The sequence below is a fragment of the Macaca fascicularis genome, chromosome 6 (assembly GCF_037993035.2).
Source record: "Macaca fascicularis isolate 582-1 chromosome 6, T2T-MFA8v1.1".
NCBI classification, from domain to species: Eukaryota; Metazoa; Chordata; class Mammalia; order Primates; family Cercopithecidae; genus Macaca; species Macaca fascicularis.
This window is the reverse complement of record NC_088380.1, coordinates 156,698,903-156,717,639: the sequence shown is the minus strand read 5'-3', so window position 1 is coordinate 156,717,639 and position 18,737 is coordinate 156,698,903. Positions and strand designations below refer to the sequence as shown.

The 18,737-nt window shown below is 51.2% G+C and overlaps 1 protein-coding gene across 15 annotated transcripts in view; it reads right to left on the bottom strand.

The window, feature by feature from the left end:
- The window catches only part of PPARGC1B (PPARG coactivator 1 beta), a 124,442-nt gene that overhangs the window by 16,615 nt on the left and 89,090 nt on the right, over positions 1–18,737 (bottom strand). For 2 of the 15 annotated variants that reach the window (XR_012414244.1, XM_005558229.4), the window contains exons 2-8: positions 17,680–17,853; positions 11,433–11,645; positions 7,471–7,587; positions 4,608–5,730; positions 3,675–3,711; positions 3,021–3,085; positions 1,239–2,049 (exon numbers count right to left, since the gene is read on the bottom strand). Coding sequence is in view for 9 of the 15 variants with exons in the window: in XM_005558229.4 (XP_005558286.3) it covers positions 1,239–2,049; positions 3,021–3,085; positions 3,675–3,711; positions 4,608–5,730; positions 7,471–7,587; positions 11,433–11,645; positions 17,680–17,853 (2,540 nt within the window). In the remaining 6 variants the exon portion in view is untranslated. Of the gene's footprint in view, positions 1–1,238; positions 2,050–3,020; positions 3,086–3,674; positions 3,712–4,607; positions 5,731–7,470; positions 7,588–11,432; positions 11,646–12,754; positions 13,231–17,679; positions 17,854–18,737 lie in introns of those variants that run through there. The other 13 variants (XR_012414246.1, XM_015452121.4, XR_012414249.1 and 10 more) reach the window with 8 other exon arrangements.

Genomic DNA, 18,737 nt, shown 5'->3' with positions numbered 1-18,737 from the left:
AGGGCTTCTTAATAATAGTTTGTGGAGAGCCCACAAACCCCCTAAAATTGAATGCCCAGTTAGATGTGTATGCACATTTTAATGGGAAGATGGGCCTTTGCTTTAATCAGGTTTTCAAACAGTTAAAAGCCCTTGTTGTCGATGTGTATAAAGCTGTAGTCTTTTTACATTTTTATTTAACAAAAAAAATTTTTTTTTTTTTTTGCTAGTCCCTTTAGAAGGGAAGAAGTATCTTCACAAGACCTAAATTCTGGTCTCAGAGTATGATATTCTAGCAATGTCATCAGCATCACCTGGGGACTTGTTGGAAACGCCAATCCCTGCCCCTGCCCCACCCCAGACCTACAGATCAGATACCCGGGTGTGGGCCGTGTGGGCCGGCCAGTGGAGGCCCAACAAATCCTGCAGCGGGTTCTGCAGCTGGGCTCTAGCCCAAGAGCAGCATCTAGTGGCCACTTGGCCTCACCTCAACACAGGGCTGGGGATGACGACACTGACCCTCCTCAAGCCTTCCCCAGGGAGAATCAGGACCCACTGTGATCATAGAGAAGCGACCAGTACCCTCCGACTCTGCCAAACCTCCATTTTTTTTCTGGCCAGCTCCCCAGCTGACTTTTGGACTGGCTTCTTCTCCAGTCTGGTTGAGCGAGCGAGGATGATACGAGCAAGCGGGCTCATGAGGCATCATCCCTCCACTGAGGTCAAAGCCCTTCAAGGGGCAGCCGACTGGTGAAAGCCACGGCGCACCTCAGCAGGACCCAGAAACCTTATCAATGCTTTATTGTCCAGGCATTTTCCGGAGCACAGATTAGAATTACACTCATCTTTCTTTTACATGTAAACATCTCCAGAATTCAAATGTTGGGGCATGTATGTTTGCACAAAAACCTATCCATTTTACAAATATAAAAGCAAAAAACACAGATGGGTAAGGGACAAGTTCCTTTAGACATAAGCCCACAAACAGCCAGGAAGTGGGTTTTCTTTCTTTCTAGAGGCCAGGATATTTGGGACACTCCCGATTTCACACACCAGGCTTTGCCTGCCTCCAGGACTCACCCACAACTGCCCCAGAAGACCACCTTCAAGGCCTCTGACCAGGACATGGGCCACACAGGGAAATGCAGCCTCAGTTTCAGAGCAAGTTTCCCGGGGATCCTCCCGCCTGGGGCTCCTGGTTCCCTGGGAACTGGGGTCCTCCACTGCCCGCTGCCTCTCCTGCGGCCCCCTGTTCATACCTGAAGTTCCTCCGAGTGGCTGGTGACCAGGAGTGGCAGGATGAGGAGCCAGAGCTTGAGCGGCTGCGGGAACAGAGCTGCCGGCTGGCCTTGCTTGGTGGGCTCTGGTAGGGGCAGTGGTCAGAGCAAGTGGGGCTAACCCCTGAGTCCTCTTCTTCATTGTCCTCCTCCTCCTCCTCCCCTTCTTCCTCTTCCTCCTCTGGGAGGAAGCTGCTCTCGCCACTGCTGCTGCTGCTGTCTTCAAAGACAGTGTCATACTCTGGGCTCTTGCAGGAGGCCAGTTCTTCCTCCTCCAGGGCGGTCTCCAGCAGCCCAAAGTGTTTGGTGAGGCTGGCTCGGATCTCATGGTCTCTCAGCAGCATGCTGTCCTTGGGTGGGGCGCCAGCACCACAGCTTCTGTCTTCCTCCCTGCCAGGGGACTGCGCCTCAGCCCGAGGGGCACCCTGCTGGGGCCAGTCCTCAAGGTGAACCCCAGACGGCTCCCAGGACCTCAGCACCTTCCTTTGCAGGATGCCCTCTGGTCGGAGCACCTGGCAGTAGTCATGGTCTCCAAAGGAACAGGAGAAGGGACGCTTCTGGCCAGCCTGGGAGGCTGGCTGGGCCGTGGCATGTCGCAGGTGGGACAGGAGCTCACTCCGCTCCGGGTGCTTCTTTGGCAGCTTATGGGCAGCCCCTGGGGTGGCCTTGAGTGACAGGCCCTCAGGGGAGGGGAGGTTGAGAGCTATTTCTTTGCCCAGGCTGTGCTTGATGTCCGGCTTGAAGGGATCCTCCTCTGTGGGCTTGTACGGTGGTGTGGTGGGTGGGGTGAGTCCTGCCCAAGCAAGAGGAGAAAGGTAAGATAAAGACAGATCACTTCTCCAAGGGACACTGAGACCCTAAGTTTGGGGCCAAGCATGGTAGCTCACACCTATAATCCCAACATTTTGGGAGGGCGAGGTGAGTGGATCACTTGAATCCAGGAGCTCAAGACCAGCCTGGCCAACATGGCGAAATCATGTCTCTACTAAAAATACAAAAAAATTAACCAGGCTTGTTGGTACATGCCTATAATCCCAGCTACTTTGGAGGCTGAGACATGAGAATTGCTTGAACCCAGGAGCAGGAAGTTGCAGTGAGTCAAGACTGTGCCACTGCACTCCAGCCTGGGCAACATAGTGAGACTATGTCTCGAAAAAATAAAATAAAATAAAATTTTAAAAAGACCCTAGTTTGGGATGGCAATAAAATGGCCAAGTGCCCTTACTCCCCCAACCCAGTGGATGGCAGGCATCACTAACTGATCACTGCACTGCTGGCTGAGCCTGGAGGTAGCCTGGGAATCCTTCAATTCTTTGGAGTTGGCATGTGATGAAATCCATTTGCCATCCCTTCTGTGACCTACTAATGGCAGCTGGAACCTCCCAATCTTCCAAATACCTCTTCCTGATCTACATCCAATCATTCAACAAACCCTCCCAACTATACCTCTCATATGCCTCTGGTGTTTCCCATGACGGACAGGGGGCAGGCACCGCAGGTAAAACTGCCCACCGGGGCTGGGCGCGGTGGCTCATGCCTGTAATCCTGGTTCATTCCCAGTGAGTCTTCTTTATGGTATCTATTGCAATTTGTAACGATCTTCCTTTTTTGTTTGTTTTTTGACTGCCTATAACATAAGCCCCATGAAGGCAGGCATCTTGTGCATTGTTCATTACGTGGCACCTTGCCCATGCATGATGAAAAACTCAGAGATGTACGGGTGTTTTCCTGAAGGCACCTGCCAGTGGAAGCCCCCTGGCTCACCTGCCGTGCCACAGAGCTCCACTGTCAAGGTCTGCTCAAAGCTCTTCTTGCCAAAAGTTGGGTCGCTGGTGGAGGCAGGGAGGACAGAAAGGAAAGAAGCAAGTCAGCATCAGGCATCCACCTCCCCACCCACGAAAGGGTCACATCGTGCTGTGACAGGCCCTGGCTCTGCTGCCCATGGAAATGGAGCCTGAGGTGCATTTGCTCTGGGGGAACCCCCATCCCGGCTGTTAGAGGAATTCAAGCTGCACAGCTCTTTTAGGAGACACAGGCAAGGTTCACTGGAGGGTAAATAGAGAACAAGTGTTGTCAGCCTCCTTATTTTATAGAGGGAGCAACTGAGGCCCAGAAGGAGGAAGGGACTTGCTGAAAGTCACAGGGCACTGTCAGAAAAGAACTCTTTTCAGGGTCCCCAAGAGGACAGGTTATGAAATGGCCTGAGGACTTTCCTCTGGCCTGCAAAAGTTAGTTTCTAAAAACCAACTCCCTTCTAAAGGAGCCCAGCTCCTGAGGGTCCCAGATGACAATCAGGGCACAGGGTGTGGGACCAGGACCAGGCATGGGGGCTGATGAACGCCCCCATCACCACCAACACAAATATCCAACAAGACAAAATCTCATGGAATAATACACCAATAATTTTTAAAAATCTACCTTTGTGACAAGGTCAGCATGAGGCACCTGGGAGAGTCTGAAAAGAAGACAAAGAAAAATAAGATTCCCCAACATGGTATTGCTAGCAGATGTTCCCCCTCTGGAGGAGACCCCAGGCCTCCACTGGTGCCAAGCAGAGCTGCCCTTTGGGCAGGTGACCAAATACCTCTGTCACTTTTAGAGAAGGGCAGAACAACTCAAATCCACCTTTCATCCCAGGTCTCAGCTGGGGGATCTACTTGGATTTTGCAGAAAGTACAAACAGGTGCAAGGGTGACCCCTTCTGGCTAAACATGTAGCACAGTGAGGAAGAACTTGACTCCAAGCCTCACTGCTGTGGGCTCTGGACAGACAGCCCTGCACAGGGCTCATCATTAAGTAGCTCTGTGCCTGAGTTTCTGTATCATAAAATGGAGACAATGACAGTCCCTATCAGAGAGGCTTCTTGTGAGGACTCAATAGGGACAATCTGTTAGTCCGAGGCCAGTGCCAGCACGGTAAGTACACAGTGGCTAACTGTTGTTATCATTACAGTTATTAGCAGCATTTAAGACTCTAGCTGCATTGTGGAGCTGAATGTATATAGCCTTATGCTTCTGTCACATCATCCCCAGTGAATCTTCTTTACAGTACCTATTGCAATTTGTAATTATCCTCCTTTTCTGTTTACTTTTTGACTGCCTGCTTAATTCGTTAAGTGGCACCTTGCCCATGCAAGATGAAAAACTCAGATGCATGGGTGTTCTTCTGAAGATCTGCTCCAACTAGCCCAAAGAAAAGCTGAAAGCCAGGGACGGGAAGGGACTTGTCCAACCCCACATAACACTTTGTTGGGGGACAGGGACTTGAACACAGGGCTCCTGGCTCCCAGTGCAGAGGGGCATGCTGCACCCCATCCCTGCCCCCTCTTCGCAGACCACCAACTCAGACTACCTCTGGGAGGGAGCTGCGGGCAGCTGGGGTCCTCATCCGTGTCCCCACACCCACTCTCACAGGGGCTCTCCAGGGCAGGGATCTGGGGTCCCCGTAGGAGCTGCTGGTCTTGGCCACTGTCCTCGTCCGTGGGGCTGCCCAGCTCCCGCTCTATGTCATAGGCCTTGGGAGCCAGGCACAGTGAGGGCAGAGCACCTTGGGGCTCCGAGGGGACCAGCGGCTCATCTGCAAATGTCAGCCAGGGGCCCAGCTCAGGGTTCAGTCTCCGAGAACGCCGCACAGGGCACACAGAGCTCTCCAGCTTCCTCCCCAGCTTCGTCCATGGCAGGCCTCGGCCTGGCCTTTTCCTGCCCCACTCCTCCTCCTCCTCTTTTTCTTCTTCCTCTTCCTCCTCCTCTTCTTCCTCGTCTTCCTCCTCCTCCTGCTGCAGCCTGGCAGGCTGGTGGACCTCCCCTTTCACCTCTAGCCGCAGTGGGCGCAGGCTTGGTCTGGGCCCGGTACTCTTGGGTGAAGCTGCGATCCTCACCTCCTCCACCGAGGATGGGTGACCAGGGGAGGCCTGGCTGTCTTTCGGGGGCCTGGGCCTTGACCGAGGTGTGAGGGAGGCATAGACAGGCGTGGCCAGACGGTAGGGTTTGCTGACATCACAGAGCACGTCTTGAGCCAGAAGTTCCCTCAAAATGGAGAACTCAGCCCAGGAGGCTTTGGAGGGGTGCCGGGACCAGGGCCGGGATCTGACCTGCTGGGAGGGGTTGCTGCAGGCCTTGGGGAGTGGCTCAGGGGCCTGTGGGGGCAGCTTCCTCTGGGGGAGGCAGTAGGTGTGCATGTAGCGAATGAGTTGCACCATCGCCTGCATGTCTTCCTGGGAAACCGGGGCACCGGGGTCTGCCCTGCCCAGAGCTAGGGAGTCCTGGGGAGAGGCTGGAGCTGGCTGGGGGCTCGGGCAGTCCTCACCCGGCTCCTCGTCCTCCTTGGCAGGGAGCCGGGGGCTCTGGAGGCGTGGTGACTGCAGACCCCTATCCTGCAGGCAGGACTGTGCTGAGGTGAGGTGCTTATGTAGTTCTGTACAACTCCGGCTCTGAGACTGCGTCATGGGAGCCTTCTTGTCTTGGGTGCTGTCCACCTAGAGAGGGAGAGAGGCCAGAGTGAGGAAGGAGGCCCAAACACTCCTCCAGTGTGTCTCATCCACATGGCCACTGGCCAGCCCACTGTGTCTCACCTGGATCATAGGAACAGCCAGGTTTCCTTCATTCCGTCCCCAGCCTCCCACACAGACTCGGGCACCTGGCCATGCTCAGTGGATGAGGAATGAAGGAATGACCAGCTTCCTAACAGCTCTCCCAGCCATGGAATTTCGCCCCTGCAGACCCTTCCAGATTCACTGGCAAAGCTCCACTCTGACCACTCCACCCCCCTGCTCCGAACCCTTCGGCCAAGAGCCGGGCAGTAGATTCATGGTAGCCTGGGGCTGGGTATAGGAAGCACTCACTGCAAATTAGCACTGGGGGATTCATCTATCTCGGCTCACTGCAACCTCTGCTTCCCAGGTTCAAGCCATTCTCTTGCCTCAGCCTCCCAAGTAGCTGGGATTACAGGCATGAACCACCACACCCGGGTAATTTTTTGTATTTTTTAGTAGAGACAAGGTTTCACCATGTTGGCCAGGCTGGTCTCAAACTCCTGAGCTCAAGTGATCCGCCCGCCTCAGCCTCCCAAAGTGCTGGGATTACAGGAGTGAGCCACCGCGCCCAGCCTGAATGATGGATATGTTCTAAAACTGGATAATGGTCATAACTGCATGGGTGTAAGTTTACTAAAAGTCATAGAATTGTACTTTTACAATAGGTGGCTTTTATGTATGTAAATTACACCTCAATAAAGTTTAAAAAAAAACAAAAAATTCGGTAGCTCCTAGTGCCCACAGGATAAAGGGGAGGCTCCATGGCTGGATGTTTGAGGTCCTCTGCACTCGCACCAGTCAACCTCTCTCCAGTCTTAATTCCCCCCAGTGTGACTCATTGTTGTGCTGGAACTTTCTAGCAATGGCTGTCAGATGCATCTCACTTCTCTGGGGAAGTTCCTAGGCTCCCAGAGAGCAAAGAGCTGGCTCACAGTGGGGTGTGGCTACTGCTCCTTCAACAGAATGAGGCATGAGAGGGTAGACCTTCGTTTCAGGAGGGCCAGCCAGGACAAGTAGGGAGGGAGCAAAGGGACTCATTTCCCAGCGAAGCCCCAGCAAGGGAGAGGCTCCTACACTGAGCTGCTGTCTGAGAGGGACCTGATTCTGCCTCTGAGGATCAAGGATTGTATGCAACAGTTCCCAGAAAGAGGGTCCAGGACCAGGAAGAGGAGGGGTTGTGTGTAGCCTTTGAGGACAGGACCGCTTGAAAGCCACCTGTTACACCTCTCCTTGTTAGGCTTGGAAGATGGGGCTCAAGGAGGAAAAGGGATGTTCTTTGACCCTGGATATCTATGAGAGAGCTTTAAACTCTCCAATGGCTCCCTGAGGGGGGTTAAAAAAATCCAAACTATTTACTGTGGCCTCCACAACCAGCGCAATCTTGTGTTTTGGTCTGTCACTTAGTCCTCTGAAGGCTGGCCACACTTTCCTCATCCTTTCTCTAACCTGAGTTAACATCTACCAGTGTCTGGAACACTGAAGTGTGAGAACGTCCAGGGCTCCTTCTAGAACCCTAACCTAGCTGGATCTCCAGAGGCAGTGCCCAGGACACCAGCTACAAAGGCTGTGGGAGGAGCGGGAAGAGATACTGGAAGTTGATTGAACTCACTATCCTCCACCACAGCTGAAGGCTGCAGCCCCAACAGACGCCTGGGGCAGATTTGGGGGCATGTGAAGAAATACCTTGACACAAGGCCGTTGACTTTTAGATCTGAGGCCTGCCTGGCGCCAGGCGCTCCCTTCCTTCTGGGTGTCAGAGCTTGACGTTGGGTAGGATGTGGCCAGGAGGAGCTTCTGCAGCTGAGGGAAAAGCAGAGAGGACAGGAGCCGGGGCTGAGCCAGAGGACATGGACTGCATGGCCAGCCCCTCAGGACTGACCTTGGGCATCACAGGACCACAGGGAGAACATGGGGTGGGCATTCCATGACCTGAGATGATGATCCCAAGATACTAGGTGCAGATGGCAGATTGTCTAACAATCCCGAACACACATAAGTATCCTAATAACATACAATTCCTTTTCAGAGTTAATAACCCCAGGGAAGAGCTATGACTTTGAAAAACTCAAGCAGGTCTTGGGTAATGTCTGTCTATTCTACTGTTAAAATATTATGATACAGTTTTATTGGGACATTCTAAGTGCACACACGCACACATACAATCTGGAAGGTTAGGTACCAAAATGATTCTCTGGTGTGGGATTCTAGCTGATTTCCCTTTTGTTATTTTTGTTTATTCGTATACCTGTAAAAATTAATTTCTTAAGTAAGGTAATACTTGTAAATGGTAAAAAAAAAAAAAAAAAGACACATTGCAAATACTAAAGGGCAGACAATTAAAAGCAAGTCTCTCTCTTGCCCAAAGTCCCTTTCTCCCTCCTAGAGGCAACTCCACTAACTACTTTCCGGTGAACCTATCATGAGGCGGGCTTTCATTATACAAGAATATATATGTAGTCATTACCTCCAACCCACCCTGTTGTTTTGTTTGTTTTTTTTTGAGATGCAGCCTCTGTCACCCAGGCTGGAGTGCAGTGGCAGGATCTCGGCTCACTGCAACCTCCACCTCCCGGGTTCAAGCGATTCTCCTGCCTCAGCCTCCCAAGTAGCTGGGATTACAGGTGCCTGCCACCACACCCAGCTAATTTTTGTATTTTCAGTAGAGATGGGGTTTTACCATGTTGGCCAGGCTGGTCTCAAACTAGTGACTTTAAGCGATCGCCTCGGCCCCCCAAAGTGCTGGGATTACAGGAGTGAGCCATTGTGCCTGGCCCTACCCTGTTGTTTTTACACAAGTGGAAGACTACACTTAAGCTTGTTCGGCTTTTTTTTTTCTATAAAAATTGTAAAAGCTCTTGTGCTTCTGCACCCTGAGGGCAGGTACACAGTGTACCTGAGCTGAGAGAGCAGAAAGTTGAATACATTTGGATTTTCCACCGGAGATCCTAGCCAAGCTTGAGAGCAAACTGAGAAAGATCATGAGATTTTAGTACCGCACGGAGAGGTTTCCTGAGGGACATTCCACCCCAAGTCACTCCAACAAGGAATGCCAAAGGCCCAGGAGCCAGAGAAAAGGCCACTCCACACTCTTGAGGAGCCACAGGATCCTGGCCACCTCAGCTACACCCCGAACCAGCACCCACACGTTTGTGACTTTTCGATGGGAAAGGATCCTGGGACTGGGGGAAAGAGACCTCATTCTAGCCTGGCTCAGGCCCCGTGCACTGTGAGAGCCTTGATTCCTCCATTGGTATAATGAGCAGGGGCAGGGAGACTACATGGCTGGATTAAAACCTCTTTTTTTGACTCTAAGAATATGACAGAAGTTGCTGACCTCAGAAAATCACACAGACACACAGAGGTCCACGGGTCCTTACAAGTCTATTGGTGGACTCTCTGGGATCCATGGCCCGACCTAAGGTCCAGATGACTTCTCAGGGCCTTTTTGTTTTGTTTGCTTTTTGTCTTTGAAAGAGATGGGGTCTTGCTCTGTCACCCAGGCTCGAATGCAGTATCATGATCCTAGCTCACTGCGGCCTCACACTCCTGGGTTTAGGCAATCCTCCTACCGCAGCCTCCAGAGTAGCTGGGACTACAGGCACATGCCACCATACTGGACTAATTAAATAAAAAAAACCCAAAAATCATAGAGCTGGATCTTCCTATGTTGCCAAGGCTGGTCTCAAACTCCTGGCTTCAAGGGATCCTCCCACTCAGCCTCCCAAAGTGTTGGGATTACAGGTATGAGCCACTGTGCCCGACCCCTCAGGGCCTTTCAGGTCTCTGTCGGTACGCAGGGAGTCTAGACAGCAAGTCTGTTTCCTGTGTGCTTCGCACGATGGCTGAAACAGAGGCACTCAATAAGCGTGTAGGGAATGAAGGTAATCTAAGGCATGGGTGGGAAACAACCTTTGACCAGCAGGGGTCGCACTTTGCCTCTTTAAGGTTTGGTCCCTCTCCAAAGGCCCCATGCAGAAATGGCACTAGAATGCTTGTTAACACTCATGGTTGCACCAGAAGTATTAGTTCATATTTACTGAGCAATTCTATGTGCCAGGTACTGTTCTAAGTGCTTCATGTGTATTATCTGCTGTAATCCTCCTAATAGCCTTTGACATAGGCACTATTATTAACCCCACTTTATAGATCAGGCAGCTGAGGCTTAGAGAGGTTCAGGATAAGTGCCTAAGGAACATACAAGTACTAAATGGCAGGGCTGGGATTCAAACCTAGGCGCTTTGATTCCAGTCTGAGAGGAAGCAGAACCCCCTCTCGGCAGGAGCCATAATGTGGGACTGAACATATTCTGTGCCTGGCATGGTGGGCGCTTCACACTGCTTTGGGGAACTTGAAGGCAGTGGGAAGGAACGGAAAGGGTCCTAGACTAGGAGTGAATACCTGAGTTCTAGTCTTTCCTGGCACACTGACTTGCTGTGTGACCAGTGGAGATACCTTCCCCACTCTGGGCCACAATTTTCCCAGAATTGGGCTTGAGGGTCACCAAGGGCCTTTCTAGCTCAAACTCTCCATAACCTAAGAACTCTCCCGGCTCAAACAGGCTCTGATTTTCTAGCTGAGTCCTGCCAGCCTCCGAGAGCTACAGCACCAAGGGAGGGGACCAAGACAGGCTGAGCAAAGCTGGACTTCACACTCTAGGACAGCTCAGCTTTGGGCGCTCTCAGCCTGGATTAAGAGCAACTGCTTCCAGTAACTTCTGAGTTCCAGACTCCTTTGAAAATCTGATAAAATCTGATCTTCTCCCTAGAAAGCTGCTATTCCATGTGCACCTTTCCACATTCCATACACATAGTCACACAGCATTTAACTTCTGCTAGTGGAAGTGTAAACCAGTCCAACCTCTTTGGAGGGCAATCTGGAAGTATCTGCTTAAACTGGAAAATCACAGATCCATAGACCCAGGAATTTCATTTCTAAGAATCTGTCCACTTACATGTCACAAAGGCCTGTGTAGGAACAGTTACTGCGCCACTGCTTGTAATGAGGAAGAAGTTGAAACAACACAAATACCCAACAGGGGAACCAGCCCATCCCTACCAAGGAACATAACACAGCCAACACAAAGAATGCAACAGAGCTCTACATGCTCATCTGGAAGAGCTTCCAAGACACACAGTTAACCGTGAAAGCAAGGTGCAGAGCCCTGTCTAATGTAGACTCCCTTTTGTAGTAAAATCTTTTAAAAGGTAGAAGAGGAAAGTCACATAACAGATCAGTAACCATGGTTACCTCTGGGACAGGAACAAGCAACAGAGAGAGGCCTAAGGAGGTTTTGCTTTTAACTGTCCACTTCTACTATCTGGATTTTTACCATGTGTGTGCAATCTGCAGGAAAATGTTTTGCAGCAATTTCAAGGATTTAACACATAACTAGGTCAATCCCTAAAGTACCAAAGAGCGTAGAGAATACAGGTGACGCCTCTGTCGTTAGTTCCTCTGTCTAGGTGGGAAAGGTTAAGCCCAGGGGGCCTCACACCTTCAGCCCAGGCTCTCTGCGGTGATCAATATTGCCAGTGATGCATAGAGTCCCCTGCAGGGCTGGAGTGGATTGCTCTGCAACCCATGCCCTGAACCAGAAACCTAATCCCAGGCTGCAACCATCACTTCTGCTATAAGTAGGTTCTCACCAGTGAGAGCTCATCCACCTCAGGGGCTGGGGCCGAGGGCTTCTCTGGGACAGGGCTAGGGGGCGCAGATGAGGGGGCAGGCGAAGCTGAGGTGCATGATAGAGCGTCTCCACCATCCAGGGCTGGGAAGGCAGCCAGACCCACGTCATCTTCAGGGATGTCATCCAGGGTCTTGGTGAGCTCTGCCAGGAGGGCCTCGTTCTCACTGTCAATCTGGAGTGAGGAGGGCGGGAGGACCAGAAAGGCAGATGGGGAGATGGTTAGTCACCACCTTAGACTCATTCTCCATGGTGGACACCAGCTCTGCCCAGCCGGTTGGCCCACCATCACCCTCCTGCCATACCTTCCCCTCAGCCGCCCCCCACCCCCAGCAGAGCTGCTCAGTATTCCTGGCATAGCAGATGCCCAATAAATGTGTTATTGACTCCAAGAATCCCAGAATTTTATGAACAGACAGCAGGTGATAATGGAAAGGGCCCTGCCTGGGAGTCCCACTTTTGGCTCTGCTGCTTATCAGTATGTGAGCTGGGCACAAAGTTGTCCACCTGAGCGACACCTGCCTCCCCGACCAAGGACAGAGGCTGGCCTACCACACTGGTAGCAGCAACCTGTTGCAGCCCCTCAGACCCTGGGGTCCAGGCAGTGTGAAGGCCAGAAGCTTCAGGGTTCAACTATGACAATAATAACCACAGCAGTGACGAGGCAGCTATCATTTCTCTGCAGGTTCCCAGAGCTTACTCTCCTCATTCACTCCTGAGGAAGTAGTAAGTATGGTGATTAGACACTCAGGCTCTGGAGCTGGGACTGGACCCCAGGTCCCATACTTAGCAACTCTGGGCCCTTAGGCAAGTTAGTTTTCTGATCTATCAAGTGGGATAACACACAGCACACATTTCCTAAGGTTACATCTGAGGACTAGATGAGTAAACTTAGGTAAGATGCTTAGAAAATGGTGCCTGGCACAAAATAAGCACTTGCTACTGTGATGACTGTAACTGCTACCACTACCACTGCTAGTGCTGCTACTGTTACACGATTTCTGCCAGGACGATGATGATGATGGTGGTGGTGATGGTAGTAACTGCCCCCTGCACTCTTTTCTCCCTTCCCTCCCTTTCCCGGTGGCTACTCTGTGCCTGGCTTCATGCTGGACGATGGTGATAAACAGCACGCAGAGACTGACATGCCCGGCTCCCATGGAGCTTACCCTACAGTAGAGGACGGGGTGAAACTAACAAACAAGATCATTCCAGAGCGTGAGAAAGGCTAGAAGAAAATAAAAGGAAGCCATGATGGAGAAAAAGAATGTGGCGAGGACTTACAGGCTCTTCAGGGTGGTCCCAGATGCCTTCTCTGAGCAGCTGATACTTAAAAGTAGGCTTGAAAGACACGAGCCAGGTAAAGTGTTAAGGAGGGGAGACCCAGGAAAAGGGAAACCCCAATCAAAGGCCAGGGGCACAGCACTTGGCTGAAGAGAGTAGAAAGGCTCTGTCAAGCTCAGGGAGGCCTCACAGCAACCTCGCCCAGGGGCGCACGATTCTGATCTCCTTTTTGCAGTTGAAGACACAGAGGCTCCTGGAGGCTCAGCAACTTGTCAGGGCTCACGTAGCAAATAACATCCAGAGCCAGGACTTGGACAGCAAGAGTGCCCCACGCACAGATGAACCATAAGGAGGGTCAGCGTGCACACCCCCAGCCCACAGGCCCCCATGCCCAGAGGCCTGGTGCCGAGAGCATGTGGTTTCTAGGTGAGACACCGAGTGCCTCATTTAGTAAGGCCTGGTCCCTGGGCTGTTCTGGCAGCAGGCACATTCTGTCACATGACGCCTCCTCCAGCACTCTTTCCCATCCCAGGTCAGGCTGTTTATCCTTTCTGCAGGAAGTTCATCTGAAATACACATCTCGTGACGGCCTTTTGGCTGCACTAAATCTGTTCCAGGCCTTACAGCCGGAGCAGCAGCTGAGAAGTTCGAAGGGGGAACACGGGGAGAGAACAAACACGTTTGTAATTTTTAGAACAGAGCTAAGAATAAAAGAAAGGTCAAAAGAAGATTTTGGTTGGGCCTGACCCAAGCCCTGGGGACGGAGGCCCGAGGGTAGATCAGGGCCTGAGGACTCTGGCTTTAGAACGCAGGGGGGCTCACTGGCTGCTCCCCACCCTATCCACAAGTCTCCTTCAACCCTCAGGCCAGACTCCCAACCCTGTCCAGCTCAGAACCATCTGTCCAGCTTGATGGGGAGTTAAGATCCTAGAACCTGGAGCTCAGTGACCACTCTTGGGGTTCTGCCATCAAACGGTGATCTTAGGCAAGTCGTTTCCCTCCTCTATGCCTTGCTCCTTTCCCTGTGAAATGGGAAGACATGATCCCTGGCCAGCCTCCCTCCCTGGGCTCCCAGAAGGCCAAGTCTGGAAGCAGTAATGAGAGTGCTTTGTAGAGTGCTTAGGCCCCTAAGCTCAATGCCTGGGACATGGGAGGCACCACGGCAGATTTACTGAATGAAAGAATGAATGAACCAAACAATGAACAATGGTGGGAGGCTAAGTTCAGTGTCTCAAAGACCAGATTCTAGAGGGAAGTCATTCAGAGATGACATCATCAGCACTGCGTGAACTGAGAATTCTCACTCTTTCCCAGGGATAGTACCAACGGCCAGAGATATTGTGAATTATTACAAATGTCAGAGCTGGAAGGGCTCTCAGGCACCATGTAGAGAAGAGAGATTTCAAACGCATGGCACACACGCTACTGCTGCCCTGTATTGCTAACGGCCTCTTCCTTCCATGCCAGCATTTTTCCTGATGCAGGGCTTCAGGTGACAACTGCCAATCAATCACAGTTGGCACTCACAAGGAAACCTATCTGCCATTATTTTTTGGGGGGCGTGGTGGCAGGGGAGGAAGAAAGCCCCAGGAAAGAGATCTTTCAAGGTCACACAGTGAGTCGGGGTAGGACTAAGGACTAGAACCCAGGACTTAGAAAGCCAACACTGACTTAGTGAGTGCCGGTCATGGTGCTGAAATGAGTCCAAAATGGCAAAGACCTCAAGAAGTACCCATCAAGTTGGGTAAAAGCAAAAGTCCTCCCCTTCTCCCCACCTCTCCCCACCCCACTCCACTGAAACAGCCAGGTGGGGCTGGAGGCCCTGAGCCCGACTAGGAGGAGCAGCCAACCCTGCCCACGCTGGTCACTGCTTTCTCCAGCCATCCATCCCAGGGAGCTGCGCCACCCCTCTCCTCTTCCCCAGGCCCATTAGCTCGGCTCTCCCTGCTCAGCATAGAAACAGAGTGCAAATTAATGGAGAGTTAATCAGCTGAGGAAGGGATATTAATAGACTCAGCCCCACCCCCAGTCTTCCTGAGCTGATCTCAAGCAGGAGGAGAAGGAGCCTTCAAGAAATCTGAGGGAAAAGGCTTCATTTTGAGGACCTAGAGTGGCTTGAAGAAACGTCATGGAACAGAATGTAGGCCACCAGGGCAGAAAGAAGACTCAGAGATCGCTACTATCCAGGGGGCTTAAATTGAGGTTCAAGAAACCCAGGAAATTGGCTACCTCCCTCCCATTTTTCTGGGAGTAGGTCCAGACCCAGTGACTCTTTTCCTGTAGCCTCAACAGATTGATTTGTCCGTGTTCCTTCCTCATTCCTCACATGGGGAAACGGAGGCCCAAACAAAGGGAGCTACTCATCCACGGACACACAGCAAATTGTTGCACAACAACCAAACACCTGCCTTACTCTAGAAATATTTACTAAGGGCCTGTCATGTCCCATCCCTAAGGACTCTGGGACATGCAGAGAAATGGAAGCAACGTTCCCATCCCGGAGGAGGTGTCAACCCTTGCAACTGTAGCTTGTTCTCCACTCTCCCAGTTTGTTTCCGTAATAATGGTGCCATTTAATTGTTAACAGAGCTTGGCACGGGCAGCAAGGCTCCATGATTCCCATTGTTCCCATAAAGAAACTGTCCAAGTTAGTGCCAGAAAGGGGACTAGAACCTATGGCTCCTAGATCCCAGCTCAAGGTTTTTGGAATGGGTCAGTTTAATCAGTTCCTTCATTCAACACCTATGAATTGAGTCCTTACAATGTGCAAGGGCCCCAGAGATGAATAAAGTGTTGTTTGTCCCCGAGGATCTTGCAGTCTGAAGGACACACATGCGTGCAAGAGATGGGAGCCCATGAGCGGGACTAAGTGACCAACTGCCTTAGGAAGAGGCATCATGAGAGCTGGGTGTCGAAGGATTCATTCAGTGCATGACTGTTAAGCCCTGACAAAGTGCCCGGCACTGTGCAGAGCCCTGGGAATACAACAAAGAACAATGCAGACACAGCCCACATTCAGAGTTTCCGATGGGCAGGGAGCAGAGGGTGGGGACAGGCCCCAGTCACATGCACAGAGGGTGCATCGGTGAGCAATGGATAGAGCTAGCCTAATCTCAGGAGAGCTGGTGGAGTGTGCAGCCCATGAAAGGGAGAGGGGCTGGAAGGGCAGAGCTCAGCCAGCTGTGAGGACTGTTTTCCTTGCAGGGCTGGGGCCGCACCAAGCTTACTTGTGCCTGAAAGCACTAGTAGGACCTCATCAGAGGCTTGCCGGTGGGTCTGGCCATTATCTGAGTAGGTGGGGGGCCCATATAGTCTTGGTGGGGATGGTCTTCAGGGAGCATCCAAACCCCTTTCACTCATGAGTTCTCTGCAACCTAAAAGCATTTTCTGGAGTTGGCCCCCTAAGAGGAAAGGTGCAATATGGCAAAGGAGCTGTCCCCATTGTTCAAGCAAGAAAATGGAGGTCTCTGGTTGGAGCCAAAACTGCAGTTTGGTTCTGGTAATTCCTCACTGGGTTGGCAAAGGGGTTCAGTGTAGCGGTGAGGGGTGTGGGTTCCTAGATTACAATCTTTGCCTGGATCCTTACTAGCTGTTTGACCTTGGGCGAGTTACTCAACCTTCCTGAGCTTCCCTTTCCTTGTCTGTAAAACCAATTATTAGGAGTACACAACTGATAGCTCCCCTTCCTCAGAGAGGCCTTTCCCGACCAATCAGTCCACAGTCCCTTCTCTATTTCCTTTTTGCCCTTATCACAAGTGACTACTGTTTGTTCACATGTTTACAGACTGTAAAGTCCTCTGATGCACACAGTGCCTGACACATAGGGGGCTCGGTAAACATTTCTAGAAGGATGATAAAATCCATCAGGAGGACGCTTGGAAAGGACGCTTGCAGCACACTACCTTGGTGTTCAGCATGCGCGATGTTATTGTTGTTATTGTTATTATATTGCCAGATAGGCACAGAGAGCTATGGCTTCTGCCCCTGATCTTTACGAGGGAGAAAATTCCAAGAAAAGAATCATGAATCTGAATGTGTCCATCACCCAGCTAAATACGGCCAATCTAATTTCATCTATTACCTTCTAGGCCGCACACTCCCACCCACACATGCAAATCCATGCAGAGCTTGCTTTCTTCTGAAGCAAACCCCAGACATCATATTATTCCGTAAGAGGCCTTCTTACAGGAAATGCTAGCCATTACATGCCCCTGAGGCTCGGCGCTGGAGCACCAGGGCTGGAGAGGCACATGCATAGTGGTTCTTGGCACTGCCTCTTATTAAAGAACCTCTAGGCTTCAGCTGAAAAAGGGAGATAATTGTATTTACAACTGAGAGTTGTTAAGAAATTTAAATGAATTAATATACACAAACAGGGACAGCCCCCCACAGAACAGCTGCTCAATAAATGCCAGTCATCTCATTATGGTATCATCATGGTCATAAAGTCCTGGCTCTGGAGGCAAGAAGACTAGGTTTGAGTCCAGTTCAGCTACTGACTAGGTTAATTGCCCTAGGCACAGGACTTAACTTTTCCAAGCCTCATTTTCCTTATCTGTAAAATGGGAAAATACTGGAGCCTGTCTTGCAGGGTGGGGACGAGGATTGGATGAGATAATGTAGGGAACAGAGGACCTGGACCTCTGTGGCACACAAAGGGGCTTAGTTCTGCTCGGGAGGCCTAGAGAGCAGTTTATCTCACCCTTACTTCCCGGAGGTGATACAGCAAGGGCCAAGTGAGGCGTGTGAGCTGCGCCAGATCAGGGGCCGATCCAGTACAAGAAACCGGGGCCCAACAGCTCTGGTGGGTCAGGGGACTTCCCGGCATGAGCAAGTGCAGGAGAGGGCAGAGCAAGGCAGAGCCGGGATTTTGAGGACAGAGAGGCCTGACAGGGTGGGAGGAGGGGAGACTGGAGAGGGCATACCTGGAAGAGCTCGGAGTCATCGGGGCTGTACTGGTTGGGTTCAGTCTCTGAGTTCTCTGGGCACCACTGCAGCTCCCCAAAGCAGGTGGCCGAGTCAAAGTCGCTGGCATCCAGCTGGGAGAGGTCGAGTTCTGGAAAGTCAGCATAGAGTTGCTCCTCCCCGGACCCTCCACCCTGAGGAGACAGGAAGGAAAGAGGTGGATCAGAGCTGAGGCTGGCTAGACCCAAGCAGGGGCCCTCTCAATAATGATGCAGCCAATCTGGATCCGTGGCCAAGGCCGGATTTTGCCAAATGACCAAGAAATGAGAAGATCAGCTCCACCCCTTGGTAGAATCTTCTGGTAGCTAAGCTAGGCCCCAACAGTATAAACCCCCCTGCTGCTCTCCCCTCTGCACTCCTCTACATCCCTCAAGGCCCTACCCACATACATCTCTGTCCTCTTACCAGAACTGTTTTGTTGAAAACTTTATTAGAGACTGTAAATGAGGAGCTAATCCTTTACACATATGTCCCCACTTATAAGTGGACTTCTTGAAGCTAACAATGCCTCTATATTAATAATGAAACAAAAACAGCAATGATAATGACTGACACTAATGTGTGACTACTAGGTTCTGAAGAAACACTCATCCATGTTCCCAGGGATTTTATAGGAATATATGTAATGTCTAAAATTACATATATGATGGAATATATGATGGAACATATATGATGAACATAAAATTACATATATGATATAATATGATGGAACACCAATCAGTAGACAATATGTAAATAAAGTCATAAAACACCCGTATCATGGGCCGAGCATGGTGGCTCATGCCTGTAATCCCAACACTTTGAGAGACCAAGCTGGGCAGATCATTCGAGGCCAGGGGTTCAAGACCAGCCTGGCCAACATGGCGAAACCCTGTCTTTACTAAAAATACACAAATTAGCCAGGTGTGGTGGTGCATGCCTGTAATCTCAGTTACTTGGGAGACTGAGGCATGAGAATCGCTTAAGTCTGGGAGGCGGAGGTTGCAGTGAGCTGAGATCATGCCACTGCACTCCAGCC